General features: G+C 49.8%; 1 protein-coding gene across 1 annotated transcript in view; it reads right to left on the bottom strand.

The window, feature by feature from the left end:
- SLC15A4 (solute carrier family 15 member 4) overlaps positions 1 to 17,773 on the bottom strand; it is a 27,045-nt gene extending 9,272 nt beyond the window's left edge. The window contains exons 1-5 of the mRNA XM_021698577.2: positions 17,249 to 17,773; positions 11,659 to 11,954; positions 7,313 to 7,481; positions 6,840 to 6,917; positions 6,015 to 6,183 (exon numbers count right to left, since the gene is read on the bottom strand). Coding sequence (XP_021554252.2) covers positions 6,015 to 6,183; positions 6,840 to 6,917; positions 7,313 to 7,481; positions 11,659 to 11,954; positions 17,249 to 17,773 — 1,237 coding nt within the window. The remainder of the gene's footprint in view (positions 1 to 6,014; positions 6,184 to 6,839; positions 6,918 to 7,312; positions 7,482 to 11,658; positions 11,955 to 17,248) is intronic.
- Positions 17,774 to 17,780: the final 7 nt, after the last annotated feature.

Below are 17,780 nucleotides of genomic sequence, written 5' to 3' on the forward strand. Positions count from 1 at the left end.
CAGTACCGGCAAAGCTGCCAGCGGAGGAAGGGGGGCCGCCAGCACCGAGGCCCCGGAACAGGCCATCAAGAGGTGACAGCAGGGGGCTAACAAGGAAGCATCAGCACCAGCGTGAAGGAAGGTGCCCGAACAGCCGAGGCAGCACACTCCTCAGTGAGCAGCGGCTCTGCAGAGGTGGAAGCGAACCCGAGGCCCTGGGCAGGACGAGGCTGAAGGCACAGCAGCACCGCGGGGGCAGGGAGAAGGACCGGCCAAGGCGCAGCCGGCACTCACCGGCAGAGGAAGAGCAACGCCACAGGACAGGGCCCAAGACTCAAGAGGCACAGGAAATCCAGGTGCGCTGCGCTTCCCGCAAGCCCTCTGCCCACGGCTTCGCAGGCACGACGGCGTTTATTCTGCTCAGAACTGAGACACTAACAGCACCACGCTCTGGAATGTGAGCAGCGCGAACTCTGGCCACACGCTCGGGCTCAGGACCCCACGTGCGCCACCTCCCCCGGGACACACTTAAACCCGGAGAAGACGGAAACCCAGTGATGCTGTGACACACACACGCCCCTCCGAGTCCCTGTCAGAACAAGCAGACAAAAACCACCAAGGCTTCGTTTGGAGCAAGGGTCGCCATCCAGAGGCCCAAAGGCAAGCCCTGGCCTCCGTGGACATGACACACGGCTCAGGACTCAGTGAACAGAGGGGACACAAAGGTCAGTGCTTACGGGGTCACTCTGGGTGACCCACACAGCGTTTGAGAGAGGGCGTGGGCAGAACCTGGGTCCCGATCACCAGACGATGCACACACCACCATATACTACTGGACCATGCGCTCACCCACGGGCCCCTCACAGGCCCTGGAGTGCAGGCTCCTGCTGGAACGCGTCTGATGAACACAGAGGATGGCGCTCCAACAGAGGAACCATCCTGTTCGGCTCCCTACAAACACTTCCAGAAAGCGCCATCAGGCCAGAAAGGAGGGACTGAAGTCCGAATGCAGGAGTTCCAAAGCCAGGATCTCTCCCAAATCCACAGTAAGTCGAAGCATCACTAACCAATGGGTGAACATCAGTACGAGGGAAACAGTTCTCTGGAATTACTCGTGGGTCATAAAGGAAGTAAAACCCAGGTTCAGTAGTCTTAGAAAACAACAAAATTACAACAAATCCAAGCACATGAGACCTGACAAAGCAGCAGTGACAGGCAAGTTCATGCCATTCTACAGTTTCCACTATTAAACAGGGAAGAAGCAGCAAACGTAAATGAATCTAACTCATGAGAGAGAAAAATCACAAAACAAACCCAAGGCAATAGAGAGAAATTGTATCTTAATTATTCTCTATTGTTAGAAGACACAGAGAAAGTCAAATTAATAAATTCAAGAGGTTCTATGGAAAAATCAAATACATATAGTTTTGGCAAGCCTAATTAAAAAAAAAGAGCACATAAATACACGAAACTGGAAATGAGGAAAGAAATACAACAGATTATTTAAAACACAATTTTTATCTCCAGTCCAATAATTTTTCTAAAACTCAATAAAATGAATGGTTTACTTGGGACATTTTTAAAAAAAACACTTAAGTGATTCAAGAGAAAACACAATCTGCACAAAACTGAGAAAAAGGTGAAAACATCACCCCATTTCTCCTGAGAGAGTAATGGGCTCATGTGATTTTCTATGCAAAGACCTGGGGAGTGCAAAGATAATTCTCCCCAGGCTGAAATACTCTCCTGCCCACAGAAATTGGGGGTCTACCAACTCCTTTTATGAAGCTATACAACCCCAAAACCAAACCACAGACTGATGTCAACTAGGGATGGAGGCACGCAGGTGTTAATAAAATAGCAGACTGCAAGCAAAGTCAGCCCTCTGGAAAAACTCATGTTTCAGAAACGCAGGAATGAGTATCAGGAATTTAATATAACTAAAAAAACATCAATATCCGGGGTGGGAGGGGGCATGCAGTCCTCTTGGAAACCAAAATGTTACTGGAGAAAGATTTGACATTCATTTCTACCAAAAACACTCAGTAAAATTGAAATAAAGGTTAGAAATTTAGCAGAACCGTGAATATGTATCTCGAACTCCAGTTCTGAGCTTCCCCGGGAGCTGCCCTGGAGGCGCCCTGTACAGAGTCCGGGGCGGGCGGGCTCTCCATCACCACCAGCTCTCCCAGTGCTGCACACAGTCCCACCAACACCCAACAGAGACACAGGGAGGGAGAATCACCGTGAAGGCAGGAAGGGAAACCATGCTATCTGAAGAAAACAAATGACCATTTGAAAAGAATTCATTTGAACTCAGAATTTTTAAAAATCCCTTATGTGAGCAAACAAAGTACATCAAGTAGTTAGGAAAAACCTAACACAAAATGCACAGGACCTAAAATGAAGAAACGCATAAAACTGCAAGATCCCATAAACAAAATTCAAGAAAACATGAAAACACTGGAAATGATACTCCTCCGATGAAAGCTTTGATTACGTCGTCAACATGAACAAGAAAACCCCGGTACAAAATGCCACAGGGCATAACTGTACACAGAATCTGAGGACTGATAATGTAGGGGGAATCACCATCACCCTAACATACATCAAAACGAAGACATACCCGTTTAAATCCTTCAGGGAAGAGATTCACAGAAAAAGTAATGAGCACTGACAAGGGAGCTAGAACTTGTGCCTGTGGCCTGAACATTTCCCACCGAGGGGACAGAAAGCCGAGGACAGACATGTGGACGGATGAGGGCACGTGCACAAGCGGGTCTGACGTGCGGACAGACTGGAGTTGGCCATCACGTGTACTGAGAGAGGACTGGTCTAAGAACTGACGGTGTATTTAACAACGGAAGATTGTATAGTTGTTAAACACCATGACTTAAATGTGTAATTGACAAAGAAAAAATGGTATGTATATAATACACAAGAACGGTTAAGTTATAAACTGAATACTTTCATTTCTATTTAAAAAAAGATGAATTTAGCTGTAACAGCTAATGTCCTTGGAAGACATCACGTGGTCACCCTGATGGGGGTGGGTTACGGATGCTCTGGGGTCTCCCGGCTCTTCTCTGTGCGTCTGTCATGACCATGGATCGCCTACGTGATACCAATTTTTGAAAACCTGCTGTGGACCAGTGGTTCTTAACTAATGCCAGGTACGAGCCAGGAAAAGGCTCTCAGCAGGCTCTGCCCCAATTTCAGGGTGCTCTCTGGCCCTGAAGGCTATGCACAGACTCCCACCTACACCCGAGTGACGAGCACCCATGACACCACCAAGGGGGACGGAGGGGCCGGCATTTGGATGGGTAGGCACCACCAGCCTGGGATGTTGGCGGAGTCACGGCCTTCCTGGAAGAGAACTCCGTCAGGTTATCCAAAGCCTTAAAGGGATGCCATGATTACACTTGCAGAAATCCACCGCAGTAATGCACAGAGTATGAGCCCAAGCACCCCAACCCCCAACGCCCAACCACAGAGGACTGCGGAGGAACGTCTGACATGGAGGGATATTCATGATACTTTGGGGCTGGTTTTCAAAGCATGACAAAGGAAATAGAAACGTATCTACCACATGCCATGTATGTAATTTTCCCATGCACCCGCAGAATAGTAATTAGATTTCCGAAGGTGGTGGAATTATGAGTGCGTGTGCACACGCGCGCAATGGCTCATCTGTCTTTATACAGATTTTTTCCTCCTTACATGTAACATGCTCAGCTTTTATTACACTCTTAGGGTTTTTCTGACACTTATTTTCTCAATCAGGCTCATATCAGCTTGCACAACAGGATTTCGTTTTTGCAAGAACACAGACACACAAACAGATCAGGCAGGTTCACACTGTCCTAATGGTGAGCGTCTCTAGGGAAATTACAGCTGGTTTTTACTTTCTTCTTTATGCTTCCAAGATCACCCTCCCTCCAGTGAGCATCTCTTGCTCCAGTAATTCAAGGGTATCGGTATCACACATGGTTCTTTAAGGGGAAAGGAAATCTAACCAATGAACACACTTCCTTTTTCCTTATGCACACTTGAAAAAACCCCTGGGACCTGCTTGATTCTCAGCTGAGAGACTTGAAAGAATGAACCATTACCAGCAGGCATGGTTCTAAATGGAAGATATTGATTGGTTACGGGGGAGGGTAGTAAGTTTCAAAGCCAAAACTGTTTCCTTTCCATTAAAATGTTAGTTTGCTAGGATAGTTTCAATTTCTACTCAAAGCTTATTAATGTTCCAATTAAATACTCGCTAGAGCTGGAAGTAAAACTGCGTGCATTACATTTAATAAACAGTGCTTAACTCAAGTACCAGATACTTAAAATCTCCAAAGCAGTGACTCTGGGGCTCCTTTCCCCTATTTAAGAACACAAGCATAGTGGATGCCTTCCATTTCTAAGAAAGCAATTCCAACTCGGAGGCCTCAGGGCCGCGTGACCACACTAGGTGCCCTGCCCCCCCAGGGGCAAGGGCGGCCCCACAGAGCACGGCCTGTCTGCCCAGCACTGGGCAAGAAGTGCCGTGTGCTCTGCGGGCACTGCTGAAGGCTGGACGCCATGCCCACGGGGTAGTCTCAGCGGTCACTCGTCTGTCAGCTGCCTCCTACACAAACGTGGGCAGAGACCACAGGAATGCCCTCCCTGGTCCTCAGCATGACCCCCAGAAGAACCGAAAAACAAGACGGTACTAAGGGAGCCCAAACCCAGAACCTCCTAGGAAATGCCTGAAAACCGAGGACACCTCCCTTCCCAGAGGGAGAGAACAAGGACTCCCCCCTTCCCTGGCATGTAACCAGCGTGGCCGTGGTGCAGAGAGGGCCCCCTGGTTCAGGGACAGAGGGGAGCTGCGGGGCCCAAAGCTGAGCCCATGGTAGGTGCTCAGGGGAGGCAGGACAGACAGACAGCAACCCCGGGCAGCTGTTACTCCAAACAGCCCTGATGATCTCTGATCCTGCTTAATGAGACCCGCAATTACAGCCCCACTGCAATTTAGTTTTTATTTGCTCTTATTTCCCCATGTGCCACAGGACTGGAAGAGAAACAGAATCATGAACAGAGCACACAGTAAAAACTTCATTCAGACACGACCTCACTTTATCTATTTGATCAAGAGAAAATGTAATTGTCTTCTAAAATGTCCCAGTCCCTGGAATATAGATTTCTTAAACCTAGGGACTCATTTCTTTAAACCTATTAAGTACTATATCAATATGTTCACTCTGGGGACAGTGCATGGAGGCTGCTGGGAAACATTGCTGGAGAATATTAAATTCTGTCTCAGCCGTACTTAACATTAAATTCCTCCTAACAGTGGGTGATACATAGTTGGTTCAGGAGTATCAGCTTTTCTGTTCTTGTTACGTAACTAAGCTGTCTACGGTTCAATGATTTTCAAATATTAATGAAAGAAGAACTCCAGAGCGAGTTGAGAACATCAGCGGTACCTCAGCTTCATCAGAAGATATTCCAACCTAACAGTTCAGAATGCAAGAATCATGAAAACGCCCCTCATCAGTGTTGGGGTGCTTCAGGCAGTGGCTCACATCCCCTCTCTCTCTGGGGGTGGGGGTTGGTCATGAACCTGGACCTGATAAAACCTTTCTCCACATGAAGGGGCAGGCCAAAGCCAACTCTGGACCTAAGTTAAGAACACTAAGGGTCAACCCATGACTTTGAGACTGATAATAAAAATTCATCCATTCAGCAATAGACAGTCGTCCACAATCTCAATCAGAAGGGAGAGAACAAGCCTCCTCTGATCCAAGCCAGAAGTCACCTTCCAGAGCACTTTACCAGTTTTGGCTCTAGAAGAAAAACAGCAGAGCCTTAGGAAGAAAATCTTAACCTTCACATAATGGAAACCAGAAAGTGAACGGCATCCATTCACAACACCCCACATCTGTCCTCTTTTAGGGTGCACACACGCCGCGTGACCAGAGGCCGGTCATGGGGCTCCGAGTCACCCACAGCTGCTAACGCCAGTTTTGAGCTCCAGAAATGAGACAGAAATGCCTCCCCACCTGCAGCGAAGGCAGAACACATCACAAAGAACATTCCAACGGCGATCCTTTTTAGGGATGACGGGAGTAAGCCATTTCTTCTCAGAATGGGATCAACCAGTTTATCCTTTAAGGGAATTAACAGGAGGATGAGAACTGCGTCGAACATGGTCAGCCAGGCCGCCGGGAACTAGAATCGAAACGCACGAGACAAGGTTAGTTCTCGGGAGGAGTAAGTAGTCACTCACCTCATAACTAATGTCTGAGAAAATCTTTTTTTTTTTTTTTTTTTAAGATTTTATTTATTTGACAGAGAGAGACACAGCAAGAGAGGGAACACAAGCAGGGGGAGTGGGAGAGGGAGAAGCTGGCTTCCCGCGGAGCAGGGAGCCCGATGCGGGGCCCGATCCCAGGACCCTGAGATCATGACCTGAGCCGAAGGCAGACGCTTAACCGACTGAGCCACCCAGGCGCCCTGAGAAAATCTTTATTCTAGAAGAGTCCATTCATACAAAGTATAACCTCCTAAGGAAAAAGTCTCAGTTTCAAGACACTGGAACTGAAAAAGATTTTCATTTCCAAGTGCATTTGCATTTGTTCTTCTGTGCTTTTAGGGAGAAAAAAGTCAGGTAGGAAGATTAGTGTTTGGTTGACATTTGTCAATGATCTAGGAAACGACACGGCCAATAGAATAGTCTCTAAAATAAGCAAAAGTTCCATTCCAGTGAGAATGTTTCTGGTTCGAGCAGCCGAGGACCCTCGGGAAGGACCTACGACTGGCGGAAGGCACCCGCCTGCTACATAAGCTCCAAGTGACAATTTTCAGATCATCTCAGTTGTTCTCACCGTATGAGGAGTGGCTGTGATTCTGGAAATCGCCGGAATCTTCAAATGAAGACTCTGCAGAACATACGTTGTCTGCATCTGGGTGTAAAAAGTGGGACCGTTATGTGTGGGAACACTCCAGCGAGCCGCCCACCCCCAGACCGCTCCGTGAGGAGGTGTGCATGGCTCGGGTCTGAAAACAGATCGATTATTTGGTCATCATACAAGTCATCTGGAGATCAACTTTGGAAAAGAAGTAACAGCAATTAAGCCCAAAAGTGGGGCCTGGAAAGCAGAAGCACACCCGCTCCTAGCTTCTCTCATGGAAAGGGTCTCAAAACGTCTAACTCAGCAGAAGTGAGTTCCACGACTGGAAACAGGATTCCAAGATCCCACAGACTCCGCAGAGGAGAGCACGGTGCCCCTGCACTCCGGTGGCGACCCAAGCGAGCGCGGGGACAGAAAGCAGTGGATACCCGGCCGTCACCACTCACTTGGAAATACACCGTCCAGTAGGGTATCAAAGCCAAGAACACGGGGATGATCTTCACAAGGGCCTTCACGTCCTCCACCGTGTCCTCCGCAAACGGCCCTCCGCGAGACCTCTTACATGAATCAAACAGACTGTGTTTAGAAGAGTGCTGAAGGACTCCAAGGCCTTCACTTTGGGAGATAAAATGAAGGAGTTAGTTTTCTTCCACCCCCAGAAATCACGTATGTGGCAACAATTTACGTTTGGAGGCAGGAAGCCAGCTCGCTGCACTGATCTGCTTTAACACCCCCCTGTTCCTCACTAACTGCGCACTGAACACAGCAGCCTGGGCTGGCGGGAAGCACTGCGCATGTGTGGACGAGGCCAGCAGAGGGCCTTGCCGGGAAGCGCACCTGCGCTCCTGCCACATTAGGAGGCCACAGACACGGCGCGGCCGGTCTCCCCGCCCCGCTCCCATCACGCACACTGAGCAAGGCCTGCGGTTTCACTTGAAGCTGGCCGCTACATCGGCTACAGCGCTGGATGAGCGTTTGAGGGGGAAAAAATGGGCTGGATTGTTTGGATTTTGAGTCGGGTGGCTTTTTCAAACGTGAAAACTTCACAACCATAACATGGATGTTGTTACTAAAGCTGTTGCTTTAAAGTGCAGCCACTGATGGGCCCGTGAGCAAGGGTTCTGTTCTGGCAGGGAAAGCTGCGATCGCGATGGTAACACGACGATGTCACCAGGCAGCTGGTGGCACTGGGTGCTTGCTTGTTAACCTGGATCACGACCCTGGGAGGAGCCATCAGGATAGTCTCACTGGCCCCAAGGCACCGAGGAGGAAGCCAGGTCGCAAAGAGGGTCAAGAACGTGCTCAAGGTAACAGAGCCAGAGAACGGGGGCTGGGATTTGACCCAGAGGGCCCTGGCTGCAGAGCCTAAGGCCCAGGCCCAGGGGACGTCGCCTGCCCCTCTGCTCCCTGGCCACAGGCCACACTCCCTCACGCTCACGAGTCAGGCATGGTCAGAAAATCAAGCCTTCTGGTCGTGGCTCATGCATTAGCAGCTGCACTCACACGCTTACTCTAGGACAGTTTCATTAATTATAAAATGAACACGTCCCAGTGGATAGCTCCACAACACTCTAACGGAGATACATGCTCTTAGATTGTTAGGGATAAAAGAGAAAAAAAATTGTTTCATTTGCCAACTATTCTCTAAAGCCAGAAATACCACGAGATAAATAATTACCATTAAGAACTCTTCCCTTCTTCCAATTCTGGGACTCAGATATAAATGACAGTGGTCTGCTTTCTAGTTTATAAACGCCTATCCAATTTATAACTAAGTGACCACTGTTTTAAATCATTTTTGTCTCAAAACAATGACATTTTTTCATTTGAACATTCAGAGTGGGGGGGGGGGACCAAAAAACTGAAAACTGTAACTTAATATTTTAGCCAAATTTTAGACAGGACAACTAAATTCAATTCAACAAACATTTATTGAGCACATACTACACACCCAGATCTGTTCTACCTGGTGCTAGAGATACATAAATGAAGTTAGAAAGATACTACTCCTAATCATATGTAGCTTATCTAGTAAGGAAAATAATCAGGAAAACTACACTCAAAGAAAAACTCTAAATTCCAAATATACTACTCATACTTTCACTTGAAAATATTCACAGCTTCTCCAATTTTATTTTATTTTATTTGGCCAAAAGGAAATGTAAAGTCCTTACATACCTAGTTCAGATGCTATCTGACTTACTACATCATACTACATGTGCTTCTCTAAAAACATGTCAGCGTCCAGTAACAAATCCATTTTTACACACAGAATCACTCAGACGTGTTACTGGTTATGTTACTTACGTCATTAAGATACTCTGAGAAGTACTAAGTTGCAGGCACCGCGTGCTTTCCCGAACTCACACATGCTGTTAGTGTGTTATTTTGCAACACACAAGGGTCCAACATGGAGCCAAAGACACAAACGACATGAAACACAGACAGGACCCAGAAAGTGCCCCGGCTCCATGAGGCCGTGCTCCCCGGACCTGTCTTCTCCCAGGAAGACGGTCCATTAATTCTCAGACTCTCAACTCAAAGAGGTATGTATCTCAAAAAATGTTTAGAACTATTCCCACTCCGTCTGATGAACTGAACAGATATACATGGACTTCTCATGTCAAAGAGGAGTGTTAAACTAATCTTCGGGACACAGATCAACGTAGGCCAGGAGGAAACCAGAACCGGGCCAGATGGAGGAGACACTGCGCGATGCTGAACTTGCCTAGATTTCTGGAGCCGACTTTCTGCAAGAGCATCCTGGCCGTAGTTGACATCAGCCGGGCTCTCATCACGGGCCAGGCAGGCATTCCGCCGAGAGCTGTGTACACGTCAGCTCCTCAGGCCTCACAATGATCATGTGAGACGAGCTGCTCTCCACTGTACAAAAAGGGAATGCAGCCTTGGCAAGGTCATTCACCTGCCCAAGGTCACAGAGCTCGGATTCTGTGTACCATGAGAGCATAATTTGAGAATTCTCTGGACACCGACCTCTCTACAAGACAGTCCTTTTTATCTTAACTTTGCCAGTTGTCCAAAAAACAAACTTAACCCTAAGTAGCAGTCAGTCCAGATTTTTTTCGTCACGCCATTTGTGTATCCAGAACCCAAAACTGTCCTCTTGCAGAAATGTCTACAGGTACCACCCACACCAACACACTGAAACTTTAAAGGCTGTATTTTGCTCATGAGTAATCTATCTATAGAGTCCGCGTCCGCGAGCGGGACCCCGCCTCCGCCCGGTCGGGACCCGGGGAGTCGGCGTCCGGGAGCCTCTGGCAGACAAGAGCAAGGTAGCACTGTCAGAACTTGTAAACATTCCCCAGCGGAGTACCACCACTGGCGGTTCTGAATGAGGAGTCTGAATGCCACACTGAGCCGCTGGGACTTGAGGCGTGGCTGGCGGATCTGCGGGAACCCCACGCACGGACAGCCAGGAGTCCAGTAGCCCGCAGCCAAGGGACAGGGCCATAAGAGCTATTCTGGAACAGCTTCAAACCTCCCGCATGGAAGCAAATAGCAGACATTCATGTGACTCCAAGGGCGTATGTAAGATACAAGCAGACCAGCCACGAGGAGGCAGGCCTGGGGGTCGGCCTGCAGAACCTTCCAGCACTCAGGGCCACCCAGCCATGAGCGTGCTGCCCTAAGGGGCAGAAGGCTCCCTCCGGCTGAACGGTTAGCCTCTGGCTCGGGGACCGCTCACCCCTCAGGAATGCCTAGTTTGATCAAGATATTCCGAGGGGGTCAATTACAAAGGGTCCCAGGGATTTCTCTGGGGTAATGGAAATAGTCTCTATCCTGACCACACTGCAGTTACATGGTCAAATAAGGCTGTCGTTAACTCCAGAACTGTAGAGCTCAGAGGGATGCACTGTACTACACGTAGATTACGCTTCAACAAATACCTAAAATTGCTGAGGTCTCTTCTTGGGCTAAGTTCTAAACTTGCCTTTATTAATATGCATCTAGGGTGACCTACCATCCGTCCCAGTTTGCCCGGGACTTCCCCAGGACGTGGGGCTTTTGGCGCTAAAACAGGTAAGTCCCACGCAAAGGGGATGATGTAGTTCCCCTACCTGCATCTCAAAATTCTTTTATGTCCTCCTGTCACAGAGCGGCTGCAATGACCATGGGCTGATGGGGCCCATGCTGACCCACAGCTGCTGACTCACAAGTGAGAAACAACAGCTTACTGTTTAAGGAGCTCAGAGAGGTACCTACAAAAGTAAGCAACTGCTCGATTTTTTATTCAAACGAACTCCAGAGCTTTTCAGAATACACAGAGAAATGTACACAATACGTACAGTGTCTCTCCTATGATCTCTGCCGATTTCTACCTCCATCTTTTTTTTTTTTTTTCTGAAAGATTTTATTTATTTGAGAGAGAGAGAAACAGAGAGAGACACCATGAGCAGGGGGAGGAGAAGAAGCAGGCTCCCGGCCGAGCACGGTCCTGGGATTGGGGCCCCAGCCGAAGGCAGGCACTTAACTGACTGAGTCACCCAGGTGCCCCTACCTCCCACATCTTTATATAAGCAAGAAGTCCATCTAAATCAGCAGTGAGAGGAAATTCAGTGCAGAAGTTAAACACTGAAAGCATGAGCTCCGGAATCCGGCTCCTGGAAGACAGTAATGCAACACCACTGCCTCGAGCTGACACGAGACTCTAAACCACTGCGCAGAGCCCTGCACATCGTGGGCCGGCGTCAGACGTGCGCGAGTACTTCCTTCACAGCCTTGGGGAAGGCGGGTTAGGCTGAGCCTACGATCACAGCTCGGCACTCACCCACTCTGACCGCGTTCTCCGCTTCGCTTCTGGGGACGGCACGAATATGCCAGGATCTTGAACATATAGGTGAAGGCGCTGCCATCAGGAGGCTTGGTGATGAAGACGCTCTGGCCGCAGAGGAAGACCAGGAAAGCAATGCCGATGCAGACCGCTGGGATGAGGTAGCCGGTCACAAAGCCCACATTCTGCTGAACGTAGGCGATGCCTCCCAGAGAAATGATTGCTCCCAGATTAATGCTCCAATAAAACCAATTAAAAAACCTTCTTGTGGCTTCTGGACCTCGGTCTTTAACCTAAAACAACAGGGAGGAAACAGACTTTGAAATGTGGTAATCTGCAAGGATGAAAAGCCTGTATAACGAAGTACTATGGTCACTGTCATCATGGCAGTCTGTAAGAAACGCAGCACAATCAGCTGGTGCTTACAGATACGCTCAGAATCCCCGACAAAGGAGCACCCTAAACTTCAATCACTACACTCTCTGCGTAGTGTTTTTCTGAAGTGTGCTCACATCCAAGAAATCCAAGAGAGTTTCTCAAAGGAACATCTGAGCACCGCCTGCTCTGGAAACACTGGAATGCTCCCTAAAAGTGCCGATTCACAAGGCTCTCAGGCCAGACTTACCGACTCATCCTCTCTCGGGTTGGGGGCCAGGAATTGGCCTTTTAAACACTTTCCAGGCGACCTCTACTCACAGGTAAGTTTTAGAACCACCAGTTTTAGAGCTGGATAGCTCCACGCCTTGATCAGTCTGGGGCACGGTCGAAATTCCAGACTGAAACTAACACTAGATGCTATTTCAGTCCAGGAAGGCTATGGAAGGGATCAGGAGACATGCTGGAAAGGACAGAGATTCCTGGAGGGCTCAATAACCACTCATTTCCTGAACTTCGGCAGAAGCACCGGGTAACATTCCCCACAGGACCACTGCGATGGGCCCCACGGTGCTGGTGGCGCTCCATGTGTGGGCAGGCGCCCCACACACCTTCCCTTCTCCCCGTGACGTCCACGTCTACGCGGACACCACTCCACTCTAGCCGGTGATCTCATACCACTTCTAAAAAAGCTTACTAGCTAAAGGCCGACGCTGGGACGCATACAGAGACGGTCCTAGGCTTGCTGTCCTTGGAACCTCTGTTGTCTCCTCCTAATGTTACAAGTCATCGAAAGGCTGATTTCTGTCAGAACAGATCTGACATGTTCCACAGAACAATCTCCACCAGCAGAGCACAAAGGTTTTCAATGGGGGCCCAAACAACCAAGTGCCAGATACAAAAAAGCACCTTGTTAGCAGTCATATAACTTGATACAATATCATACCCTCTATTTTTTTTGAAATTGCAGGTATAAAACAGTCAAAATTGTATGCTCCTCAAAAGAAAAAAAAATTTAATCCAAAATGATTAAGTATGGCTACTGTGTTGTCAACAGACATGCCTGGGCTAATGACATGGTAACCAGCATCACAACCTGAAAATCTGAGTTTTAAATAAACCACAGGTTCTCAGGAGGAACTTCCAACTCGCCTCCCACCTATGTTAGATCTGGATGGAGGTCCTGGACCAAATGCTGGCATGAGGACAGAGTGAATGAGTCGTCCTGGGAATTTCTCTTATTTCTGAGAGAGCTCTTCATGGGGACACAAAGCATATGAATGTTACTAAACTAGACGCAAATATTCACACTATCCAAAGACAGACCAGAGAAAAGAAAAAATCGTAAGCAGTGAAATGGTTACAGAGAAAATATAACTAAATACACAAGAACCAGTAATGGGGGGGAGGGGGTGGCGCTCAGCAAGCCTGAAAACGAAGAGGGCCGGTAAACAGAACACCTAAATTAACGCAGACAACATGCAAATTGGCCGACGTACATCAGGCCCTTTTCGTCACCTGTGACGACACCGCACACATCGTCCTGTGTGAACTTGGCAGTCAACCGCTTTGAACATCCAAGTCAAATTTTCTGTTACTTTGGAAATCGAAGCCTCTTACTAAGGCCCTAAATAACTACATACCAGTGATTTTTTTTTTACATACCAGTGATTTTTTTCTACAAATGGGAAGCCGGCTCCTATAAACTGCAAATCACATGCTTCTGTGCCCTGAGCTGGCGAGCCTGCAGCCAGTCACATTACATCATCAACCGCGCAGGGGCCTCTGCCCTCCCCAAGCGAGGGTAAACAGCCTCTCATGTGACTGGTCAAGATGCCACCGCAGTCAGCTCAGAAAAGCCCAGTTAAAAGAACACAGAGTCGAGTACAGTAAGTCCCACAGTTGCTGGTTTGGAAAAATTCCTTCAAATGCACAAGACTGCCCCTTTTTTTCTACTAGGAAAATAAACGTATCATTTGCTCTCTACATCTTTAAAGTAAGCTTTTCTTCTTTCAGTTCGCTATTTGAAAGGACAATGTGACCTTTGAAACAGGTGAAGCTCTGGTGAGAATGAAGGGACGGGCATGATTTCTGTCAGCGTGGATCACCTTGGCATCTTTAGCGGCCCATCTTCTGTCCTAAGCCAGCGGACCCCCCCAAAGCTGCAGAGCTTGACCCCGCTCATCTCATTTAGAACACTCCCTAAAGGCCCTAGATCAGAGATAAGGGGGGGGGTGACAGAGAAGCATAAAAAGTACCTTAGAAACACAAACAGACTTCCTCAAAACAAGGAGAGCCAGGAGATGAGGAGCTAACTCACCCTGAGGACCAGACCGGCAGGCTTCCCACCCAGATGGGTCTCGAAGCCACACCTCCTCCACCAAGCCGGCAGCACTGGCCATGGAGCAAGCACCCTGGCAGAAGGGTACCAACGTTTCCCTTCTAAACGCTTTGTCACTGATGCAGCCCACGTACAAAACAATTCATCGTTTTGAGACGTACAACCCCGTGGTTTGAGCCTGCCCACACTTGAGCAACCGCAAGCACTATGCAATTCCACATTTCATCACACCACCGAAAAATCCTGTTCCTTCACAAGCACTTCCCATTCGCTCTCCACTGGCCCCTGGCTACCACTCCTCTTCCAGTCTTTATGGATTCGTCCATTCCAGGCACTTTTGTACAAAAGGAATGAAAGGACATGTAATCCTCCATGTCTGGATCTACCACTTGGCATAGTGTTTCCAGCCTTCATCCCACTGTAGCACATACCAGCACTCACGGCTGAGGAATGTGCTGGTGCGCGGAGGGACCCCACCGACTTTATCCGTGCATCACTTCGAGGACATCTCAAATTTGTACTTTGACATTGTAATCTTATGCAAAAGTTGAAGGAATAGTAAAACATACACTTTTATATACCCTTCACCTAGATCCTTGGTTTTCTTTTTCTGTAGCTATGAATGAAATACTCTTTAGGCTGAATGATTTAAAAGTAAGTTGCAACATGATGACATTTCACCCCACGTGAATCTAAAAACAAAGCCAAGGAGGACACATGTTGGGGTGAGCACATGCAAGTAATGAATCGTTGAACACTACAACAAAAACTTACGATGTACTATAATGCTGGCTAACTGAACACACTGAAAAATAAAAACAAATATTTGAAGAGATTAGGCTAGGTATCCTGTAGAAGAGAGCATTTTTTAATGTCCAAGTGTTATTATGCATCAAAAAAGTTCCTGTTCTGTCACGCATTCTCGATACCCTCTACACGACCACGCATTCCTTTATGAAACGTTAATTGCTGGTCCATTACCGACTGGAGGGAACACACACAGAAGTCCGACTGCCTGGGTCCAAACCCAGCTCCCACTCCCCTGCTGAGGTTCTGGGCAGTTCAAACCTTCTCCCCTGGTGCTTCCGGTAAAACAGACAAGTGCAGTCCGTAAACTGTCCTGAGGCTCAGATAAGGCAGTGTAACAAGGACAGTGAGGAGCATGACAAACACTGATGTGGCTCATGGCCCACGTGGCCGGTCTTGAAAGGTGCTTCCCTATGCTGCCAATGCTGTGCCTTCACCGCCAGCACCCACGGCCGAAGCCACGAGCCTGGGCCCGGAGACCCACCTCCGCCCCCACGGCACTGTGTCGCACAGTGCCCGTCTCGAAGCCACGGTTAAGGCAGCAATCAAGAAATCAGGCCCAGACTACCACCCTGGCTTGACCACTCACTACAACAAAAAGAAGTCATCTTCTGTACCTCCATCTCCTTTCTGGAAAAGTGGGTATGAGATTCACATGAGGTCCAATGAGTTCAGGGTGTAAAGCACATTTCCTGGTGCAGAGAAGGAAGAATTCGGGACATGAGGCAGCTATCACTCCCCACATCATTAGAAGGTGCCACCTTGTTGTAATGGGTAGCCTGACGTGGGTCCTTTACTTAAAGCTCAGATTCAAAGGACAGGCTCCTGCATCCTGGCTCAGTCACGTACTAGCCGTGTGACTTGGGGCAAATGATTTACCCTCTCAAGCCTTGGTGTCGTCATCTATAAAATGGGCACAACAGCAGCAGGGGTGTCATGAGGACTGATGAAGTACTGAGCACAGGGCCTGGAGCACAGCAAGTCAGCAGTAGAATCAGCACAAAACCTAGGTTTTGTGGTTATTCAGCACAAAAACCTAGGGATCATCTCCCCACCGCCGTCTCCACGTCCACGGAGTCCACGGAGTCCACCGAGTCCAAACCCCTCTAACTGGGCCAGTGTAACGGACTCCTACCTGGCATGCCTGTGGTCATCACTTCCCTCGCTCATCTCCACACCACGTGTCACAAACCTCTTCTGGGACGGGGCAGGGCCTAAGTATTTTAGGTTCTGAGAGACATCCAGTCTCTGTCACAGCTCCCCAGTTCTGCTACGGCACCGTGAAAGCAGCCCCAGCACAGACCAGTGTGTGACCAGCAACAGGCAGGGCTGCTCCAATAAAGCTTTACTTATGGAGACTGAAATCTGAATTTCATAAAATTTTCCCTTGTCACAGAAGACTCTGTGCTTTTTCCCCGAACGCTCAGCAACCTAAAAGCCATTCTCATTCTTAGCTTGTGGGCCCTCCAAAAACAGGAAGTAGACCAGATTTGGCTGTCAGGCCTCAGCTGCCAGGCACACACCTGCGCTCTAGAAGCCCCTTTTAGAAACGAACATCAGATCATATTACTTCCCACACGCCAGACGCACAAAGGCTTCCTACTTTATTCAAAACACACCTCAAAGTCTTCTAAAAGCGTCGCAGGACCTGGCCCCAGCCTACCACTTATCTCCCCATTTCCGCTTCTGAAAGGTATTTGACATATAACCTTCGGGAGCTTCAAGCGCGTACCGTCCGTGCTGCCTGGAAACATTCATATCCTGCAGCACGACTGTCACTGAAGCGGCTTCAGCCACAACAGCACCCGTCTCTTCCCGGCCCTGGGCCTCTGCACCTGTTGCTGGCGTGTCCCGGAAAGCTCTTCCCACCGCCGCTACCTTGGACAGCCTTCAGATCTCCGCTCCCAGAGCCACCTCGCCATCACTCCCAAAGGGCCCCTCCCCAAAAGAGAGCGCCCTCCATCCGCGGGGCCATCTCTCCCCAGCGCCCGTGGCTGCGGGCGTCGGCGGGCGGGCCTGTCCCCGCACCCGGCGCGCACCTGGGCGCACCCGCGCGGCGCTCACCTGGTCGGCGCCGAAGGGCGTGACGTTGGCCTTGACCGCGCCCACGCCCAGGCCGACGAGCGCCAGCGCACCGAGCGCGACGGGCGCGCAGTAGCGGGCGGGCGCGTCGGGGCAGGGCGGCGCCGAGCAGTTGCGGACGCGCGTGGGGCGCGGGGCCCCGCAGAGCGCGGCGCGCGTGGCGGGCGCGGCCAGCAGCGGGAAGGCCAGCATGCCGAGCAGGTAGAGCGCCAGGCTGAGCAGGATGGCGCGCGCGCGGCCGAGCTGCGCGTCGGCCAGCCAGCCGCCGAACGGCGACACCAGGTAGGCGAGGCCCATGAAGAGCAGCAGCGCCTGGCTGGCCTGCGCGCCCTCCCAGCCGAACGGCGCGCCGTTCAGGAACAGCACCAGGTTGGCCGTGACGCCGTAGAAGGCGGCGCGCTCCAGCAGCTCCGTCAGCAGCACGGCCGCGCACGCCGCGCGCCGGCCCGCGAACGCCTCCCTCCGCGCGCCCAGCAGCGGCGCCCGCTCGCCCGCCGCGCCCTCCATGCGCCCG

The sequence above is a fragment of the Neomonachus schauinslandi genome, chromosome 14 (assembly GCF_002201575.2).
Source record: "Neomonachus schauinslandi chromosome 14, ASM220157v2, whole genome shotgun sequence".
Classification (NCBI taxonomy): domain Eukaryota; kingdom Metazoa; phylum Chordata; class Mammalia; order Carnivora; family Phocidae; genus Neomonachus; species Neomonachus schauinslandi.